Consider the following 23,180-nt stretch of genomic DNA (forward strand, 5'->3'; position numbering starts at 1 on the left):
GGAAAAGGGGAATACTAGTACTTTAGCTAATGGTAGGCACTATTTAAGAGTCAGCTAGTGGTTTTTGTTTTTTTTTCTTTTTAACAATTCATTTAGAAAAGTATAAAGCATCAACATTAAAAAGAAAGTATTAGAATTTTCCCCACATGAACTATTGGCCCTTACTTTTTAGTGAGAAGAAAAGGATCAATACGAAGTACCTAATCAACTTAGTTCACCATATACTTAGTTTTAAGGTATTCCCCACTCCTTCTATACTGATACCCAGTTACTTTATAATTGTGAATGACATGTTATCTTGTTCAATATCCTGTCTTCTCCAAGCAAAATGTTTCCTAAATTAAAAAATTCACCACTGTACCTAGGTTTGTGAATAAGTTAAAAAAACTTGACTTTAAAAATGTGTTCTGTACTTTCTGTTCTTTGCAAACAAATGAATTTCAACCCTACAGAGTATAGTCAACAAGCAACTCAGCATCTCTTGTTAGCAGCCCCTTGGCAAGCCCCAAAATAAGGCAGAAGAAATCCCTTCAAATTGGTCTGATTGGAAGTTTCCAAATAACCATATATTTCTGCCTTACAGACCCAGCTTAACAAGCTATACAAATGGAAGGTGCTTTTTAGCTACTCACACACTAGCACTTTCTCTGACAGGCAATAAGGTTTAAGATGTGAGGATGCTGAGCAGTTAGGGGGTCCAGAGCTTTCAGCAGAGAGCTTCTATTTTAAGACTCCCCTCTGACCTGAAGAACTAATGACTCAGCTATGTCTTGGTCTTTTTAAAAATAATTAAAAATTACACATGCCTGTTAGAAACCAGATCATAAGGTTTATGATACTATCCTAACACAAGACCGATATTCTAAAAATCTTCAGTGAACCTACAGTATAGATTCAGGCTCAAGGTCTTTATAATTACTTGCTTATTGTAGGAATGTTGGAGAAGGCTCTAACTTAGATCTGAGCTCTTCTCTAGTCTGTAAAATGGAATATTCATCTTAGAAAAGGATCTGACTCTGACCAAACCATTTCTCTTAGCATCAATCCATAAAGAACACAGACAAGATGTGGTGGGGATAGACCTTCTCCCCAAAACATTCCAACTTTGTCTATCCAAGGCATTCACTGTACCACATTTGAGAACGAGTGCTATACTACACAGACAGATATTAATCTGCTAAGACTAAAATATCACCTGTGCAGAATTCTGGGAAGTCACAAGCTGAAAATGGGCCAGGGGAGTTAAGCTTACCTCTTATCACTTATTTGTATTCTAGTCCAATATAGAGGCTTCATAGGACAACTGGGCTCAATGGCTGGCTTCCGAGGACATTGGCTAGAAGAAGGGCCAACTCCGAAGAAGAGACCAGGAGGAGGTGGGGGCACAAGTCCTGGGGGTGTTGGAGCAGGAGGAGGCCCCCCACTGCTGGGCAGAGCAGACAAGTTAGGAAGTGGTGGTGGGGGAGGAGGCAGGGGAGGTCCTGCACTGGGAGGCAGGGGAGGTGGTGGAGGTGGTGGAGGGCCAGCACTCACAGGTGGTGGCAGAGGTGCTGATGGCAAAGGTCCAAGTCCCGGCGGGAGGGGCGGAGGGGGAGGGATGGCTGCAGGGAGGGGTGGCGCTGGAGGGAGAGGCGATGCCTTCTCCTGACTCGATGAGATGCCTTCCACAGACTGAAGTGGTGCATGGATGTCTTTGTTGTCATTTGGGGGAGAGAGTTGGCTTAAAGAGGAGATATTCAGCTTTTTGGGTATTATTTGGTTACTTCTGGTTGTCTTGCCTTCACTTTCACAGGGTTTGAGGAAGGTCTCTCTATCTGTCTGGATGCACACATTTCTGTAGGTCTTTGGAGGGCAGTCATCTTCAGTGGAGAGGCACACATCTCTCATCTCCTCACGTCCTCCTCGCCATCGGTGTTCTATCTCACGTTTGAGATTTTCAATGGTTTCTTCCAGTCTCGCTGTTATCACTGCATGCTCACCCCGGATATGAAAGGCCTGGAGTTCAAACTGAGCCTGTAGAGATATCAGTGGGAAAGAAAGTAGAGAGTTTATAAAAACAAGTATCAGACATTAAAGAAGTCACTACCACCCCGTGCCACCATAGCAGAGCTCACGTAAACCCAGGGGAACACAGAGATGTTCTCTGAAGAATCCAACAGGGCGTACATTTTAATTTATGAATTTCCCAATAATTTAAAGAGTTGGCGTCAAGGCAAAATTTCCTCCAATATGAACTCATGGGTAATAATTACCATAGATTAAGGCTGGAAGGAAAACTGTCATCTAAGAGCTTTCACCTGGTTTTAATATAAAATACAAGACAAACTTTTTAATAAAGGTTTGAACATGATTGAATATATCTTTTATTACTTTTGGATTTGGTTTGGAAAAATAAAATTTTAAGGAAAAATTAGATTTGGAGATCCTTCTGGCTTGGAGCTGCTGTTCTCACAGTCTTCCTTTGAATGTCTCTTTATGGGGTTTCCCAGCCAACACAGCAGAAACAAAAGGTGAAAGAAGAAACTACAGTCTACGTGTATATTTTTTAAAATGTCCATATCAAACCTGACTGTGATAAGTATTCATCTTTCATAATCATTTATTATATAGTAATAAATAAGTAATATAAATGCATAGAAAATGAGAATATTAAAATTTGCTATTTTCTCTTCAACACACCCAGCATTTTCAACTATATTTTATGACAGTTTTTTAAATTATGTTTTCAGTTATTTCAATGCCTTGAGTCTATAATTTTACAGTTATTGGCACAGAGCTGGCAAGATCCCAGTGATCAACTACTCTGTTTCCAGCTAGCCTATTACAGTTAACTGGGAAGCAGTCAAATTTACAACTTCAGTACAGTTTCCAAAATCAATTAACAGTGATTAGATATTCCCAGTGAATTTATTTAATCCCTGCCTACCCCACAAGATGGCATCGGGGACAGTATGTGCCTGCAGTCTGTGCCTGCAGTCTGTGCCCTGCAGCCCGCACGGCGGGACACGGCACCGAAGGGGGTGGGTGAAAACCACGCCAGCCCCACACGCAGCCACTGTCCCAGGAGCCTTCCTTAGGCAGAAAAAACTTTCTGTACTATAATTTTAGCCCACAAATAACTAGAAAACCAAAGTGTACACACGTGCAGATCCATTTTGCATTGACAAGGTAAAGAAATATTTTTAATGGCCTAGTCAGGAAAGGTAAAGAAGACGTAGGAAGATTTTCTACTTTCAAAAAGACACTCCTAACTCTGTTTCACTGAAAGGTTTACCATTTCCCCCATGAATCAACTCCCAAACAACTATGGTCAGTGGATTTAGAGACAAGGTGTTCCTAAAACTGACCCTCATACGTGGGCGCTGCCACCCTGACCCAACTCTGAAAGAATGAGTGAGTTGAGGGCACCATCTGTTGCTCGGACAGCACAGACGGTTTAGAGCCTGAGGTGGATTCATGCTACCTGGGTCACATCCTGGCTTAGCCACTTGCTAGTCTATGATCTTGGGCAGGAAACTCTGTGTTCAAAAGTGTGATTTTCCTCAAGTGCAAAGTGAGGATAATATTGAACCATCTCTAGCGCTTCTATAAATATAAAATGAGACATTTCCTATGAAGGCAGTGGGCATTATGCCTGAAAATTATTAAGTTCTGAATGTTACTGTTAGTTACTATTGCTCATGACAATATTACGGTAAGACACTAACAAATCTCTAATTCTTAAAAATTTCCAAATAATGCCATCACCTTTGTGGAGTGATGAGGACAAAACTAGGAAATGCTTAAGCAGTCAGGATAAACAATGTACTACAAATACAAACATTTAGCCAATCTTTCATGAGTTATCTACTACCAAATGCCTGAAAGTAATTTCAAGCTTCACTCAGCTATGTGATCAAGATAATCTTTGTTTCAACATCTTGTCCCTCTCCCTCTCCCTCTCCTGCCCTCCCCCCACCTCCACCCACATCCCAGCCCAGATTCCCACCATGAATTACTTGTCATCATTTCATTTCAGTGACTAATTCTGTGCTCCCACAACAAACTAACTCTTGGTTGTTATTCCCAACCAACCTTCCTCCAAGAAGGGTAAGTGTCAAATAATATTGATAAGCCAATAATTTTACTCAATCCTCAACTTCTTAATAACATAGAAGTTGTAAAGACATGCTCCACAGAGAAACCTTCCCTTTATGGCCCAGCTGGCCTGTAACGAAACCAGAGGCCAGGTCCCCACCTCTGCTGCTTTCCATCCAGCCAACCACCTTCCGAGTCGGCTGGAGCTGAGGTGGGCCCCAGGTGCCCTTCTGGTGCCTCCGGTGCACTTGCTTAGTGTAGAGGGTAGAGTACAACTTGGGCACAATCGTTTAGCTCTCTGCACCTCAGTTTTCTCTGAAGTAAATGGGGATGACAACAGAATTCACCTCACAAGGCAGTGATGAGAAGCAGATGAGTCAATACATGTAAAACAACAGACAGAGCAGTGCTGGAACATAGCAGGTGCTACACAAGCCTGCTCTCATTATCAGTATCTCCTTGCTGCGGGACAGATCAGGGCCCAGGGGCCGTATCAGCTTGCTTTTGACGCTTAGGATGCTCCCTTGCACCATCTATCCATCTAAAGCAAAAATAAAGATATTTAAACCCTTCTTTAATTCCTTCTAGATGTCTCTCTTTCTTTCTCACTTACCTCTTTTTTGTCACAGCGGAGATTTTTGGAAAATAAGCTTAGAACTCTTGCTGTACCAGTTTTCTTATTTATCCTCCTTTCAAACAATGACAACTGGCTTCTGCTCCCATTGTCTTATTCATGGACTAGAGTGTTACATTTGGTCAACACTTTTCAGTTGTTTTGTCCGCTGGGCTGCATTGTAAAAGCTGATTGTTGCCATGCCTTCAAATTCTGCCTCCAAAACGTCTAATACAGTGTGTCCGTAAAGTCATGGTGCACTTTTGACCGGTCACAGGAAAGCAACAAAAGATGATAGAAATGTGAAATCTGCACCAAATAAAAGGAAAACCCTCCCAGTTTCTGTAGGATGATGTGGCAGCATGTGCGCATGCACAGATGACAACATAACACCGTGTATACAGCGGAGCAGCCCATGGCCATGCCAGTCGAGATGTGGACGGTACAGAGGAAAGTTCAGTGTGTTCTGTGGCTCGCTAAATTCAAATCTGTGACCAAAGTGCAACGTGAATATCGGAGCATTTATAATGAAGCACCACCACAGAGGAATAACATTACTCGGTGGGATAAGCAGTTGAAGGAAACCAGTAGTTTGGTGGAGAAACCCCGTTCTGGTAGGCCATCAGTCAGTGATAAGTCTGTAGAGGCTATATGGGATAGCTACCTAAGGAGCCCTAAAAAATCTGTGCATGAGCCCACATTGAACTGCACTGAATAGGTATGAAACTAGGAGAGTTTTCCTTTTATTTGGTGCAGATTTCACATTTCTATCATCTTTTGTTGCTTTCCTGTGACCGGTCAAAACTCACCATGACTTTATGGACACACTGTATACTGTCTCTACCCACCCCCATTTTCCTCCCACTTCTGGGATCTTTACAGTCAATCTGTGGACTCTTCTTTATTCATTCCTTAAATGCTATTCACCAGGCATCTTCCTTGCCGCTCTATCCTTCTCTACTACACAGTCCCTCTGGGTCATCTTCTGTACTCATATGAAATGACACTCACTCTAAACTGTAACTGCAAAATGTTTACCTTCAAACTGTAATTCCAGCAACTCTCTGGACTGGTCTACCTGCATATTTAATCAGCCATCTCAGGTTCAGCATGCCTGAAAACAAAGTCATCACTGCCAAACCTCAAGTTGTCCCTCCTCTGAAACCCTTCCTTTTTTTCTTCCTTTTTTTTTTTTTTTAATTTTAGTTAGAAAGTTAACTTTAAGAGGGTGACATTGCTCAATAGGAGTACATAGGTTTCAGGTGAACATTTCTATAGCATTTGAACTGTTCATTATATTGTATACCCATCATCAAAGTCAAATCATATTCCATCACATATTTGTCCCTCTTTACATCCGCCCACCCCTACGTCCCCATTCATCAAGTCCCTTTCCCCCCGCCCCACATTCCTTGCATTCTGGTAACACATCACTTTTATCTATGGCCATGAGTCTCAGTTTTTTATCCCATCTATGTGTGAAATCATACAGTCCTTAGCTTTTTCCGATTTACTTATTTCACTCAGTATAATGTTCTCAAGGTCCACCCATGTTGTTATAAATGTCACTATGTCATCATTTCTTAGGGCTGAGTAGTATTCATTGTATATATGTACCACATCTTCTTTATCTAATCCCCTATTAAGAGACACTGGTTGTTTCCATTTCTTGGCCACTGTGAATAATGTTGCAATGAACATGGGGCTGCATGTGTCCTTACGTACCAATGTTTTTGAGTTTTGGGGGTACTCAGTAAAGTGATTGCTGGGTCATATGGTAATTCTATTCTTAATTTTTTGAGGAACCACCATACTTTCTTTCATAATGGTTGTACTAATTTGCATTCCTACCAGCAGTGAATGAGGGTTCCTTTTTCTCCACAGCCTCTCCAACACTTGTTATCACCTGTCTTCTTGATAATAGCCAATTTAACTGGTATGAGGTGGTATCTCATTGTAGTTTTGATTTGCATTTCTCAAATAGCTAGTGAAGATGAGCATCCTTTTCATATATCTGTTGGCCATTTGCATGTCCTCTTGGGAGAAGTATCTGTTCAGGTCCTTTCCTCACATTTTTTTTTCCAAAGTGAGAATTGGGGAGGCAGACAGACAGACTCCTGCATGTGCCTGACTGGGATCCACATAGCAAGCCCACTAGGGGGTGATGCTCTGCTCATCTGGGCAGCGGCTCCATTGCGAACATAGCCATTCTAGTGTGTGAGGCAGAAGCCATGGAGCCATCCTCAGTGCCCAGGCCAACTTTTGTTCCATTGGAACCTTGGCTGCAGGAGGAGAAGAGAGAGATAGAAAGGAGAGGAGGAGAAAGGGTGGAGAAGCAGATGGGCGCTTCTCCTGTGTGCCCTGACCAGGAATCTAACCCAGGACTTCTACAGGCTGGGCCGATGCTCTACCGCTGAGCCAAACAGCCAGGGCCTCCCCACCTTTTAATTGGATTGTTTGTTTGATACTGAGCTTTGTGAGTTCTTTATATATTTTGGATATTAACCCCTTATCAAAGCTGTTGTTTGCAATTATCATCTCCCATTTAGTTGGCTGCTATTTGTTTTGTTATCAGCTTCTTTTGCTGTCTAGAAGTTTTTTAGTTTGATATAGTCCCATTCATTTATTTTTTTTATTTTTTATTTTCTTTTGTATTTTACCAAAGTTAGAAATGGGGAGGCAGTCAGATAGACTCTCACATGCGCCCAACCGAGATCCACCCGGCATGCCCACCAAGGTGTGATGCTCTGCCCATCTGGGGCATTGCTCTGTTGTGGCTGGAGCCATTATAGCCCCTGAGGCGGAGGCCATGGAGCCATCCTCAGTACCTGGGCCAACTTTGCTCCAATGGAGCCTTGGCTGTGGGAGGGGAAGAGAGAGATAGAGAGGAAGGAGAAGGGAAAGGGTGGAGAAGCAAATGGGCGCTTCTCCTGTGTGCCCTGGCCAGGATTCGAACCCAGGACTTCCACGCGCTGGGGCCGACACTCTACCACTAAGCCAACTATCCAGGGCCCCCATTCATTTATTTTTGCCTTTACTTCCTTTGCCTTTGGGGTCAAATTCATCAATTGTTCTCTAGGGCAAAGATTCATGAGTTTAGTACCTATGTTCTCTTCTATGTAATTTATAGTTTTAGATCTTATATTTAGGTTTTTGATCCATTTTGAATTAGTTTGTGCTGGGGGACAAATTGTAGTCAAGTTTCATTCTTTTGGATGTGGTTTTTCAATTTTCCCAGCACCATTTATTGAAGAGGCTTTCTTTTCTCCACTGTTTTTGGCTCCTTTGTTGAAGATGATTTGTCCATATATATGTGGTTTTATTTCTGGGCTCTCAATTCTGTTCCATTGGTCTGTCTATTTTTCTGCCAGAACCATGCTGTTTTGATTATCATGGCTCTATAGTATAATTTTAAGTCAGATAGTGCTATACCTCCAGCTTCATTCTTTTTCCTCAGGATTTCTTTGGCTATTTGTGTTTTTTTATGGTTCCATACAAACCTGGTAATTTTTTGTTCTATTTCTTTAAAAAATGACATTGGGATTTTGATGCAGATTGCATTAAATTTGTATATTGCTTTGGGTAATATGGCCATTTTAATTATGTTGCTTCTTTCAATCCATGAACATGAAATATTTTTCCATTTCATTGTGTTTTCTTCAATTTCTTTCAATAATGTTTTATAGTTTTCAGTATATAGGTACTTCACATCCTTTATTAAGTTTATTTATAGGTACTTTATTTCTTTTTTGCTTGCAATTGTAAAAGGAATTCTTTTTCTTCTTTTTTTTTGAGTTCATTTTCCAAAGTTTCATTGTTGGCATACAGAATAGCAGTAGTAGACTTTTGTATATTAATTATGGATTCTTTGACTTTACTGTACTGGTTTATTGTTTCTAATAGTTTTTTGGTGGAGTCTTTAGGGTTGAAAACCCTCCTTTCAGTTAACGGCACTGTCATCCTCTGAATCATCACACCCAGAAACCTGGAGGGCATGCTGAGTTCCTTGTCCTCTCTTCTTCTCAGCATGTTACTTATCAATGAGGTACATTAACCTCTCTGATTTGCCCCTTTCCTTCCATCTCCACTGCCTCAACTTTTCATTGGGTCCTCTTTACCTAGACAATGGCAGTAGCCACCTAATTTACTTTTCCCATCCCAGTTTGACCACATTGGTTCTAGGAGAATTAAAAAAAAAAAAGCAAATCTTTATTCCTTAAAATCCTTTCAATAATTGGCCATTACTTACAGACTGACACTAAAAACTTTTAGCATGAACACATTGAAAGCACTTCTTCTGATCTGTTTTTGCCAACTCTTTCCATGTTTGGCTCCTGCCCCTTCCCCAGATATATTTTGGACTCCAGTCTTTTTTTTTTTTTTTTTTTTAGTGAAAGAGAAAGAGAAAGACAGAAAGGGAAAGAGATAAGAAGCATCAACTCATAGTTGCAGCACTTTACTTGTTCATTGATTGCTTTCTCATATGTGCCCTGATTGGGGGGGGGGGGTTCCAGCTGAGCCAGTGACCCCTTGCTCAAGCCAGCAACCTTGGGGTTTCAAACCTGGGTATTCAGTGTCCCAAGTCAATGCTTTATCCACTGCACCACCACCTGGTCAGGCCTAGACTCCAGTCTTAAATAATACCTTGCTTCTCCCTAGACCACGTTCTTCCACACCTCTAGCCTTTGCAAATGGCGTCCTCTCTAAGCCCCCCTCTGCCACAAACACCCAAGGTAAGGTGACATGACCAGCACAGATCCCATGAATGGCTTCCTAACAAACTATATTCATTGATAAGAAAGAATCACTAAATAAAAAGAAAATATTGAATTTCCATATACTCTTTATCAGTATGCTGGATTATAGTAAGAAACCCTTCTGGCTATTAAAATGTAAATAGTCCACATAAAAAAACAACTTACCTTTGCCCTTCCCTGTTTCACAACCCCTTTGATCATTCTGATCATTTTGACTTTGTTGTGTTCAGAAGCTCAGCATGACATAGTAATTCAAAGTGATTAAAGTAATAAGCACCTCATTCATTCTGTATCTGTCCATATCCTATCAATTATTGCAAATTGTGCCTGGCTTTGTTACAAAAGAAGAATCTCAAGTCCATACACACCATGAATCGAGCCTTTGGGAAAGCTAGTTTTTAAGCCCATTTTTCACTCTACTTCCTGTTAAGTGCCACTTCTACTTTGCACATGGAGACCAGGTGCTGTTTCCCATCCTGTGTCTAGAGCCACAGCTAGAAGGACTGTTAATAATTTGGTGAATCAAACACAGAGAGTAGAACTTTCTGTTGGATGAGCATGCACTGCTGGATAATGTTTGCCTGGAATCCTGAGAATCTTTACAAAATGTCAAGTCCAGGTTCTTACATCCAAAATTGCAGCTAAGGCTGGGTCAAGGGAACATAATGTTTTTAAACCCTGTTGACTCTCTTTTCAGTGCCCTTTCCTGTTAAATTGGACATGATGTTTGTACACAGAGACAAAACAATTACAAAGCTTTTGTTCATTTTTAGATAAATGTTCTTTATGGCATATAAAGCATCATGAGTTTCCCTCTTAATGCTCTCTGCTAAAAATCTGTTCTTTGGCATTCATTTGAGTATATAATTTGAAAGGAGATAGGTACTGAGGTTTGACATCTTTCCAGTCCTTCCCAAGTTTTATCTACCAGACTCCATCCAAGTTTTAGCCACCTTCATTTACTCTTAACTTGATTGCTTCTATTTTTTCATTTTTAAGAAGAGGGGAGTCAGAGAGACAGACTCTCCCATGTGCCCCAACCAGGATTCACCCAGCAACCCCTGTCTGAAGCCGATATTCAAGTCAACTGAGCTATCTTCAGTGCCTGGGGCCAATGCTGAAACCAATCAAGAAGGGAAGAGAGAGAGGGGGGAGAGAGGGAGGGGAAGAGAAGCAGATGGTCACTTCTTATGTGTGCCCTGACCGGGGATCAAACCTAGGATGTCCATACTCTGGGCTGATGCTCTACCCACTATGCAAGCCAGCTCAGGTCTATTTCTTTTATTTTTAATCATATCCTCTTCCCACCTGCAACAGTCTATTAATCTATACCCATCTCCTTCTAAGCAAGATTCAAATTCACAGTCTTTAAGAGATCAGTCCTAATTAAACAATTCTGTTTCAATCACCTTTCTTCACTGGCACTATTTTTATCTGGCTAATGTACTGGCTCTCATTGGAAACATGTAATCAGTTTTGTAAAAAAAAAAAAAAGAAATATATATATAATATATATATGGGCAAGATCATCCCCTTCCCCGTATCATCATTCAGTTGGTCTGAGATGGTGGCCTTGCACTGGTATCCTTAGAGTTCCCCAAGAAATTCCCATGGCCAGCCAGAGTTAAAACCAACAGTAACTGTCTTTAATATTTATTCTGTTCCAAACACAGCTCAGAGAGGATAACACAATACTGGAGGATTATTTTTGGCAATGATTTTTACTTGAGTCATTTATTTGAAGAAGCCCCTTCCTAATTCTGCTATGTCCCCATATAAGGGGCATATCCCTCAATTACCAATATTGAGAATAGTTATTCTTGATAGTACATATGCCTAAAATGCTTTCCGTGGCTCTTCAAAACCTGCCCTCTGCTTACTTTTCTAGAAACGTCTCTGTACTTTCCCTATGTCACACCATTATGGATCCAAACATGATTGACTCCCACATCTTGTGCTTTTGTGTGTGCTCTTTCCCCTTCTTAAAACACCCTTCCCTCCATTTTCCCAGTAAAGCCACGAAGGACAACCCAGTCAAGCTCAACTGAACCTCTGGCTTAAACTTTTCTTAATTCTTCTTCTTTTTTTTTTTTCAGAGACAGAGAGAGAGTTAGAGAGAGGGATAGATAGGGACAGACAGACAAGAAGGGAGAGAGATGAGAAGCATCAATCATCAGTTTTTCACTGTGACATCTTAGTTGTTCATTGATTGCTTTCTCATATGTGCCTTGACCGTAGGCCTTCAGCAGATCGAGTAACTCCTTGCTTGAGCCAGCAACCTTGGGTTCAAGCTGCTGAGCTTTTGCTCAAACCAGATGAGCCGGCACTCAAGCTGACAACCTTGGAGTCTTGAACCTGGGTCTTCCGCATCCCAGTCGACACTCTATCCACTATGCCACCACCTAGTCAGGCTCTTAATTCTTCTTGACAAATGTTTTTCCTTGACTTTGTTGCCAAAGAACTTTCTAGGTTCACATTACATTGAGTCATTTATGTTTATCTTCTTTACAAATCTGAAAGCTTGAGGCAGTTGGGGACCATGCCTTATTCGTGTTTGAACTTCCAGAGCATTGCACACTGCTCGGCTAGTCAGTGATCCATAAATACTTACTGGATTGAATCATTTCTTTAGCTTTCAATATTAAAACTTTCTTGTGCCTTTGTATTAGCTACCAAACTAGACTTGAGTCTCCACAAAATTTTAAAAACAATGAGACCTGTGGTCCCCTTCCTCTTAGAGAGCCCCACACACAAAATAAACTAGGAGATTCCATAGATGTTACTGCCTAGAGAATTTGGATAAAACATTTAGGCTTCTTCTTAAGTGCAGGTATTTCTAAAAGTTGATGTGGATCATATTTAATTTTAACAATTCAAAATACTTCATGTAGATAAGTGTTCTCTCCGCACTAAGCTTAAAGGCTGTTCCCCTAAATATAATAAACTATCCAGTAGAATTGGACCACGTTTATGATTCTAATCTGATTAGGAATTGGGATCTAGGCAATTTCCCCAGCCTCCTTGGGGGCTGGTGCTCCCTTCCCCTACCAAATCCTCATTATTTTTTAATATCCTCCACATTACCACTGCTCAGAGATATCATCAAAGGAACACACTGCACTGAAACCCAAGCAACAGAGGGAGGCTTTTGCTTGTCTGGTCCCCACAAACATGTCTGTCAAAAAGAAAAGTGCCCACTGATGAGAGATACCATCGTGGTGCCGAGCACTGGGAGAGAATCGTCCCTCAGCATTCTGTTCTCTGAACATTCTCTCCCAAGGGTGCTGCCAGGGCCAGGAAAATTCAGGTTATCTGCTACACAATTTGAGTTAGTCAACCTTTTCCAGGTACTCCTCCGAATTCGACAATCTTAGATTGAGGAAAGCCAGACAATTCCCAGGGACTGCTCAGAAGCAAGATGAAACTTCACCGCTTCAGAAACAGTGTGAGCAGAAGGAAGGAAGGAAAGAAAAATGGGGCATGAGAGCATGAAACAGCTCACAGGGAAGAGATTGTGTTCTTGTATACCTCATAGGTAAAGCAAGAAGATGGTGGTTCTATGACTTTGGATGTAAGCATCCTGGTGTTTATACAGGCTGCACAGACTTCAATAGTGCCTTACTTGACACTTCCTACAGTAAAAACAAAAGTCTCTATTAATGAAAAGAATGACACTAGGTTTGATGAAAATAACACAAGTTACCAATAGCTGGTTTTAATTAACTATGATCTATACTTTTTTTCTTATCAGAAATAAATCACATTGTGTTATAACTAAGAGGCCATCTCAGGGACACCCGGAAACATGAGGCACATCTGATCCATCACTGTAATTGGAACTTGGTAGGAGGAATAAAGAAATAGAGAAACAGAGCAGGAAAGGAAGGGATAAAGAGCAATCAAAAGATAATATAGCACTAGAGTGGACTCAGGAGTAAAACCCAAAACATGCAGCGCTTGAGAGTCCAAAGTTAAATCACACATGTGAAAAAGTGGTGCTATCTCCAGTAATTATCTGCCATGCTGATGCTCGGTTGAGATAGCGAGAGAAATGAAACTAACATGGAATGCGTGTGCACGGCCCTCCGCTGGGTGTCTTTCTTAGTCCTTGCACCTCTGTAAAGCAGACGCTCCGGACGATGTGTTGACTTGCACATGATCACAACTGTACAGTGAGAAAGGAATCTGCATCCTGGTTAGATATTAAAGTTCACACTTTCCACTTTGCCATTTTGAATTGCTATCAGTTGATAGTGGCTAAAATAATAATTCACAATTATTGACTAGCAACATGATATACTACTTATGCCTTGCAATGCATTTGTATTACATTAATGCATATAGTTATGGCGACCACCTGTAAGAATGCTGGTATTGTAACTGTTGCCCAGATGAAGGAAGGCACCGAGAAGTTAAATTGCCAGTGAGACAGACTCAAACTCAGGCCTTTCACCCTCGTCTAGTGCTCTTTTCACCTATCATGGATCCTCAGTAATGAGTGATTCAATATTGTTTAGGAAATTAGAATGCCGACACAAAAGTAGAGAAACTTTCTAATTAAAGAGGCTTTCTTTAAAATATCTGCCCTCCTTCCTTTTGGAAAAGAACTGGAGTCAATGAGTAAACAGATCTGAAGTTTCCTGGTTCCCATCAAATGGGAGGGCAGTACCAGCTGAGGGACAGAAGCCCTGGCTCCTACTCCCAGTTATGCCAGTCATTAGCTACTTCCACTTCGCCAGACCATTTCATTTCCTGTAATTGTCATTTTGTTAATATCTAAAACGAGAGGTTTCAAATACGTAATCACTAAGGTTTCTTCAAGGTATAAAATGCTATTTCTACACCCAAGACTTCATCATATCTCTTTCCATCAATACTTCCTAGAATACAGCTCTGCTCATGAAAGCTTCACAGGGACTCAAGGACAGTATTATCTGAGCCGTATAGAGTGCCAGCTCTCATTATGAATGCAGAAGTACACACAAAGCCGAGCAGACTCACTAAGGTGCTCTGAAAACCCACCAGTGCTTTAGTATGCAGTATAGACGAAGTTGTGAATATTTTTACAAATATCGTAGTGATAGGAATTACAAATACTCAGGAATATACTTTGAAAATAAAGAAATATAAGTATGGACAGTCATCCAAGGAAGTAGTGGGGAAGTAAAACTAACAAAAAAATCTTTGAAATCTGGATGGAGGTTCCTATCTGGGACACAAAACAAAGCATCGCTGTAACCACAGTGCTTTTGTGAAATAAAAGAAAAAAATATTATTCATGGGAGAATCTGATAATTTATTTAAGTTATTAGCATCACAAAAAATTGTGTCACAGGCCCTGGCCAGCTGGCTCAGTGGTAGAGCGTCGGCCTGGCGTGCGGAAGTCCCGGGTTCGATTCCCGGCCAGGGCACACAGGAGAAGCGCCCATCTGCTTCTCCACCCCTCCCCCTCTCCTTCCTCTCTGTCTCTCTCTTCCCCTCCTGCAGCCAAGGCTCCATTGGAGCAAAAATGGCCCGGGCGCTGGGGATGGCTCCATGGCCTCTGCCTCAGGCGCTAGAGTGGCTCTGATTGCAACAGAGCGATGCCCCAGATGGGCAGAGCATCGCCCCCTGGTGGGCGTGCCGGGTGGATCCCGGTCAGGCGCATGCGGGAGTCTGTCTGACTGCTCCCTCCCCCCGTTTCCAGCTTCAGAAAAATACAAAAAAAAAAAAAATTGTGTCACAGAATGGGCATACCTGGGGATGTCCATGGAAATGATTTTCAGACTTCACTTTTCCAAAAAGTAATTCTAAACATAATAAGCAAACCCAAGATTGCATATTTTTAGGCAATGAGTCAACATACTAATCCCTTCTCTATTAAGAAGGAGGACTTGGAATTTTATATTGCATTATTATTATCATCACTACTGAAGCTACAGGTAGTACAATGAGGTATAAACAATCCATTCCAGGTACAGGTGAGCTTAGAAGCATCAGGTGATAAATCCTGCTCCTTAAAACTGTGACAAACTGAGATTCTTCAAGTAATTACAGCAATCACTTTAATATTTCTTTCTCGACTCCTGCATTTCTCTGAAGGGACACCATGCAATGGTTAATGCCCATCTGTCTAATAGTATCGTTTTGGAAACTGTGATATGGATCCCTCAATTACTTTTGCCTCACATGCTCCCAACTTTGTGTGTATATACATATTTCTCTAAAGGAGATTAAAAATGATGTTAGGTCACTTAAATAACATTGTCAATTGGAGCAGGTAAGGATGGGCTACTTGTTGAGTTCTTTCTAGTATTAAAGGTGAAGGTGAAACTTCTGTATAAGACTCTGGGATTGTTGGTTAGAAAAAGTTTCTATATCCCTACCAATTTCATAGCACTCTGCTAGCAAGAAGAGGCTCGGAGAGTGATTGTGATAAATTTCCTTCTTATGGGCTTACTCTTCTGAGTGATGTTGTATAAACCCAACAGATTTTAAAAAGTCTTCATTCTATGAAAGTGAGATGAGACTATGGTCTCTCCAGCATCTAATAGTCAAACAAGCTTTAATGAGCATCTACAATACACCAGGTCTTGTAAAAAGTAAATTAAGGACAAGAACTGAATGATTTCACTAATATGCAAAATATAAAACAAAAAATCAAAAACAATAAACACAGACCACAGAACAGTGGTTACCAGAGGGGAAGTGAGGGAGGGAGGGCAAAGGGGGTAACGGGGGTCAAATACATGGTGACGGAAGGAGATTAGGCTTTGGGTGGTGTGCGCACAATGGAGATACAGATGTTATAATATTTATATAAAACTGCATACCTGAAATTTATATAAACATTGGTTATTAACCAATGTTACCCCAGTAAACTCAATAAAAAATAAGAAAGAAATCATCCATACTTTGAGTTCACCATCTAGCCAAAGAGATGTTTGTGAGTAATTTCTAATTTTCAAGACAGCTGAGCTATGTGGGTTTTACATTATTAGTAGTATTATTATCATTCAGACATAACTTTCTCATGGACAACTTCTGAAAACCAAGGATCTGTTCACAAAGACATCCCAGGTTGTCTTGTGTTGCGTTCCTTATCCAGTAACGAGACGATCCAGACCCAAACACTTATAACAAGCCTCCCTAAATATATTCTCATGAGATAGCAAGGAGTATTTGGCTTCCTACCTTAATATTTGAGTAAATGACCAATGATGTGTGCCTAGGCCACAACCACCTTCTCTTTGCCACTTCAAGCCTTCCCAGGGATTAGTCACTTGATAAATCTGCCACTGACTGGGTTTTAAATTATAGGGTAATCGACAGGGAAAACAAACAAAGGAGTTTATGTGTTTTTCATTAGGATCTGGGCTCTGGTCTAAGTTGCCTCCTCTAGAGGAACCTAGGAAGAGAAATGTCTTAAATATCTAAAAATTGCTCACCCCAGCCAAAAGGCACACTCATTATATAAGACATAAGTTGAAATGCCAGGAAAGGGCTTACAAAATTGAGTATAGTCTTCATCATCTAAGTAATGGACCCAGGGAGAAACATTTTCTACTATAATTGGGGAGGCTGGGTCCAGTAATGGAAAAAACACTAAAATAGTGGTCAGAGTGCTCGATTTAGTTCAGCAAAAGACTGCTGTATGACCTTAAATTTGCTTCTTATCTCTGGCTATTTTCTTCATCTGTAAAACAGAAAGGTCAGAAAAAGATCAGGAGGCTTACAAACCAGGTTTCTAAAAACCATGCAGGTGTTTCAGCAGTCCTGCAAACACTTAGTTTTAATGTTATTTTTATTAAAAAATTTTAAATGTATGTACTAATTTTAGAGAGGGAGGCAGAGAGGAAGAGAGAGAGAGAGAGAGAGAGAGAGATCAATTTGTTGTTCCATCTATTTTATGCATTCATTGGTTGATTCTTGTATGTGTCCTGACTGGGGATCAAACCCACAACCTTGGTGTTTTGAGGTGAGGTTCCAACCAACAGATCTACCCAGACAGGGCCTAATGTTATTTTAAAAGTATTACGACAACATGGATGGACCTTGAGGATATTATGCTAAGTGAAGTAAGTAAATCAGAAAAAAACTAAGAACTATATGATTTTACGCATAGGCGGGACATAAAACTGAGACTCAGTGATATAGACAAAAGTGAAGTGGTTACCATAGGGAGGAGAGTGGGGGGAAGGGGAATAAAGAGGGACAAATATAGTAACGGAAAATGATTTAACTCTGGATGATGGGCACATTACGCAGTCAACAGTTCAAATGCTACAGAATAGAGATGTTTACCCGAAACCTATGTATTGTTGTAGACCAAAAATCACCCAATTAAATTTAATTTCTAAATAACAACCCCCCCCCCAAAAAGTATATTTAACCTTTAGTTGCAAAAGTGTCTAAAAAAAATACCTATCTCTTAAAAATAAACACATGTCCAAATTCCCTAAGATAAATGTTTCATTTTTGCTTCTTTGGCCCAATTTCTCTGTCTGGGTCAGGGCTGGAAGGGGGTAAATGGTAATTACCTTAGATGGTACTGCGACATTCAGCACCATCCTAACATTGCAGCTGCGCAAGAACATGGCCCGGGAGCAAGTTCATAGCGTTAGTTACATTACTTTGACATTATGAGGTCTCATTTCTTCCTCTTATTCATGGTCTGTTTTCTATCACATTATTTTTCATGAGTCTGATTTTCTTAAAGTTGTTGATCAATAAGTGCTTTCAAGACTAAAAGGTCCTAATTTTCAGCTCTGTAAAGAAAAAGAACCTAACATCCTCTATTCCTAGGCCAACTTGAAAAGTGATTGGTGTTTTTCTGAAGCACGGATCAGAGTATCTGGTTAACGTGTGCCTTGGCTTTGCAAGAGACTGATAATGTACTGTCCTTCCTTAGAGACACCACCTATGAAAACAATCGGTCCCACAGTGCGAGTAGAACAGTTTCCTCCGATACTTCCAGGGTTTCTAAAACACAGGAGGCCTATCATCCCATCCGTATTCTAAGTAGCAGGTTCTCTCTATTCTGTAAAATGAGGATGACATTTTCAGTCTTGCTTCCTAATATATATTTCATGGGAAGTGAAGGAAACTCAAAATAATATAGTTAGAACAAATTGAGAAACAGTCTGACTGAAAAATGCTGCAAAGTTTACCGTATTTCCTCATGTTTAAGACGCACCGTTTTCTGAAAAATTTGGGGTCTAAAAACTGGGTGCGTCTTATACAGTGGTTGTAGGGTTTTTTTGTTTGTTTGTTTTTACTTGCATTTCCTGCTTTTCTGTGCTTGTTTTTGTGCTCAGTGTGGAAGACAATGATTCGTCATCAGACACAGAGGAGGACAAGCTAATGGATGGGAGTTTTGACAGTGATGAGGAGTTGTATGAATTTTATGATGAATAAAATGAGTTCAATAACTTTATGTAATACTTTTTCTTTTTCAAAATTTGGGTCCCAAAATAAAAGTATGTCTTATACATGGGAGCATCTTATACATGGGGAAATACGGGTATATAATATTGGACACACTAACAGCAACTACTTGAGTTTACAGTGCATTGTCCATTGGAAGCCACTAGCACAACCCATATGGCTGCTATGTAGAGATTTATATGTATTTTTAGATGATGGCCTAAGAAAAAAGAGTGAATACAATGTGGTTTAAATAAAAGTTCATCTTTCTTCTGAATAAACTGCATTAAGTAGGGTCCATACACCCTGAGAGAGCACATTAAAATAAACTAGCATTGTATCCTAAAACAAAAGCTATGGTATCTCTTATGCACAAGACACATGGATGTTTACGCTTAGATTCTTCTCAGGCAATTTTTACATGTTTATTAACCGGTATGTCTCCTGCCTTTTACCCCGACCGGGAAAGTGCTCAAGTACTTTCTTTTCACATCTGCCCAGTCCCCACAAAACCCAGAATTCTTGCCTATTTCTGCCACCCCCTCAAGATAAAATCTTCCACTATGTTTATTTACAAACATTACTCTAAAAGATATTCACTTACCTACTATCCTTGCTTCTTTTTAAATTTTTTCAAAGTTTAAATTACAGTTTCCATTCAGTGTTATTGTGTGTTGGTTTAAGTTGTACAGCATAGGGGCTAGCCAATCATATACTGTCTTTGCATTGTTACCATACCCTTTGTGTAACTTCTCAAAAATTTGATTTTGATCGCCATCGTTACACTGAAAATGCTCACGGATATCCTTAGTGGCTTCCTGAGCTGCCTGGTCTGATGAATTTTTCCTCTGGGACTCTGCAGCTGAACCTAAGGACAGCCCCTCTTACTTTCTCAGACAGTAAAAAGCTATCGTCCTCTTCCTACCCTGGAGGTTATTTTGCCTACTGGGCTATCACTTCTTCCTCCTTCCATCTTCTAAACACATCAATTTTATGTGGACTCACGTGTTTGTCTCCCTTGTTCACTGATGCATTCCTAGAACCACGAGTAGCGCCTGGCATGTAGCAGGCACTCAGACAGCAATGTCCCTAGTCAACTTTTAAAAGTCACTAAAGCTATTGAGCCGAGGACTACTGGATTCAGTTAGCAAGTGGAAGAGAAGGGGGAAGGAACTCTGGATAGTATCCACGTAAGACCTACTACATGTATGATGATAAACCCTCTGATCTGTATGATTACTACTATTATCCCTCAGCAAGGTCCTAGCTGGTAAGTGCATAGCTAATGGAGACCATGTTCTTTCCAACAAGTCTCATGAAATTCTAGCACTCATTAATCCAAAGACACAAGTCCATCTCCACCTGGTAAGTTTGTTTCACTGGATTACTTTACAGTATGCACAGGGCCCAAGTGAGAGATGACAAATGAATTGACCTCAAATGAGTCAAAATAAACATTCTACACCAAAGACATTCATAATGCCATCATTGTGAATACACAAACTTTTATTGGTAAGAACTTTTATAGTTCCAAGTGTATTTTCATTGTGAAATTATTGAGGAACCCATGGACATGTTTTACGCCATGTGTATCCAAGTGTTATGAGTTATCTTCTAATCTTCCTTTGCTTGGACAGACACCAACGTGACTAGAACAGGGGTTCTATAAATGCCTGGATCAACAAAAAGAACCTTCAAATTGCACCCATGATAATGTGGGTGACAGGTTTAGTCTTCTCAATGATTAGATCTTTTCAAGTTTCTGCGTGTAAGCAATACAACTTATCAAATATCCCCAGTTATACGTCTCTCTAAGAAGAGGCACAAATGTTTCTAGAGCTGTGTTTGCTTCAATTTGGAAAACGTATCTGCAATAGAGGATATATATGGTCTGAGAGCACACAGGAATAAAGTCCACCCATAGCGCCTAAGTTCTTGAAAACAGAGGGAAACAGAATCATGTTCATTTTGAGCACCAAGAGAATTCTAAAGCTTCCTGACCACAGGGCCTCGATACTCATCTTCTTTAGAAACAGTTCTGGCAAGGTATCACCCTGATTTATTTGAGCTCACAAAGATCTGAAGTGGTATTTAAAAACAGATCTCTCCTTTGCGTAAATATAGATTATAAGAAATGTAAACCCCCCATCTAGGTTTATTTTTTTAAATAAGGGTTTTAATTATATATTTATAAATCTGGGGTGCTCAATGCCTTAAACAGTTAAGAAAATAAATGGAATTTGGCAGAACATTTGTTCTGATTACTAGATGTTTAATAATACTTGGAACATCAAGATGCATGTGAAATTACACTCAAGTATGATGCACACAGAATAACTTGGAAAGGAGCAGATCTCATTTGAACTTAATTCTTTTCTCCTGGAATATAGACAAACCACATTCTTGTTTTCCTCCCGCACTCCCCTACCCCCTAAGTTAAACTAATATATTACTTTTGATAGATAGTCATCGTGGTAATTTTGTGCTTTTTCAAAGGATAATTGTCATAAGAATTACATTTTTTTATTTTCTCCAGTAATTGAAAGACATGAGTTTAGATCAGTACTCTTGTTTCCTGACTGATCAAACATGGAACATAAATCATGAAATATTTTCAAAATAAATGTTTTATTTTATGCAAAGCTCACATGTCACTTCAAATTTAGTTTGACTGAGGGTTATGGGTGGCTGCAATTTTTTTTCTCTCCAGCAATATTTCCATTTTAAATACTATGGCTGCACATATTAATAATGTGAAAGGACAGAGGCATTATGACCTGAAAGATCATAATACAGTTTTTTCAGAAAGCATTCAAAAGTTATTAACTGAATACACAGGTTAATGAAATATAGGGCTTCCCATAAAACTTCTGTATCACTCCATAACTGCTGTGGCCTTTCATATCATCAACGTGCTACTTCCTCAGGGACTGTGTCCAACAGCGACATGAGTGGATCTCTGCCAGGGTCATGCCAGGCACCCTTAGTGAAAAAATGAACTGACTCTAGTACTCACGCCAGTCGTCTATTCAAAATAATTACGAACTACTTACACTCTAAATATTTAGATTACTAGGAATCTCTGTATTGGACCATCACCTTTCCCTCACTCTCTGCACAGAGCAGAAGGCTTTCTGATTGCATGTCCTTGAATCCAGTATTAATACACACATGAAACAGATTACAATGGTTAAGGTGTCTGAAAGAAAGGAATCTTGATTTTTATAAAGATTGGCATGAAGATCGTTTTTCTTGGTCCAAATTTACTTTGCTAAACATACCAATTTCAATTGTAGTTGCCAAATATGAAAGCAAATGCCAATTTTCTTCCAAGTCACTTTTTTAATGTTTTTTTTATGTGCTTTCAGATATTCATATCAACACAGCACAGGTAAAAGTAAAAGTGTAGATTTAAATCCAAGCATGATGCACCTGAGAGGAAGACACCAAACAGTCCGGTATGAAACACAGGAGCTCATAAAGAAGGAAACATTTGTATTTCTGTTTCTGGGTATGATGGGTTTTAAAGCTGATTGAGGGTGGGTGTTGCTATGCAAAATCCCCTAGCAACATCCATAACCTCTCAGTAGCGGTCCTCTGCTAAGGGGGGTGCTTGGTTGCAGGTTTGGGATGGGGGAATGTAAAATTGCTCCAAGAGGTATTTCTCACAGTTGGCAGCCTTTCTGTCTTTCCCCTTAAAAAAATAACACACACACACACACACTCACACACATATACATGAGCAAGGAGTGAGTGATGGAATCCAATGGTGGAGTCCAGGTCACTATAGAACAGAGTCAGTCTGGACACTGATCTGTATCTCACAAATCTAGAAAGTCTTGTCTGAGAATTATAGCATAATCTCTCAAACTCCTATATGTAAACCCTGGCAGCAATTTTTAATCTTGCAGAGATAATGAGTGAGGAAAGAAGAAAAAGAAAAAGTATTAGACAACTGTCTGAACTTAAAAAAGCAACAAAGTTGAAAATGAATTAAATATTTGGAAGAGGTAACTCTACTTTCCTCCAATTGATCTATACATTCCTAAAAGAACCATGTTTAATTTTGTTCGTGTGTCTGAAGGCTGTGGTTTTAAACATGTCATTTTAAACCTCACATTGAGTATACTCAGTACCACTGGCCATTACGGAACACATGACAGTTTTTTTCTGCCCGTCACTTAATTGCTGGTAACACTTTCTCCATTTTTGGCAGTGCAATTTCCACAGGGCTTGAGTGATGAAACACTGGATTGGGACAAAACCTGACTTCCAGTCACGGCACTTCCAGCAACTGCCTACAAATGCCTGAACTATGCTGTTGCTAA

At 40.1% G+C, this 23,180-nt stretch overlaps 1 protein-coding gene across 4 annotated transcripts in view; it reads right to left on the bottom strand.

The window, feature by feature from the left end:
* Positions 1–23,180, bottom strand: part of FMN1 (formin 1) — a 447,836-nt gene that overhangs the window by 208,279 nt on the left and 216,377 nt on the right. For all 4 annotated transcript variants that reach the window (XM_066341834.1, XM_066341832.1, XM_066341833.1 and 1 more), the window contains one exon: positions 1,253–2,013. In XM_066341834.1, coding sequence (XP_066197931.1) covers positions 1,253–2,013 — 761 coding nt within the window. The remainder of the gene's footprint in view (positions 1–1,252; positions 2,014–23,180) is intronic.

The sequence above is a fragment of the Saccopteryx leptura genome, chromosome 6 (genome assembly GCF_036850995.1).
Source record: "Saccopteryx leptura isolate mSacLep1 chromosome 6, mSacLep1_pri_phased_curated, whole genome shotgun sequence".
Taxonomy (NCBI): domain Eukaryota; kingdom Metazoa; phylum Chordata; class Mammalia; order Chiroptera; family Emballonuridae; genus Saccopteryx; species Saccopteryx leptura.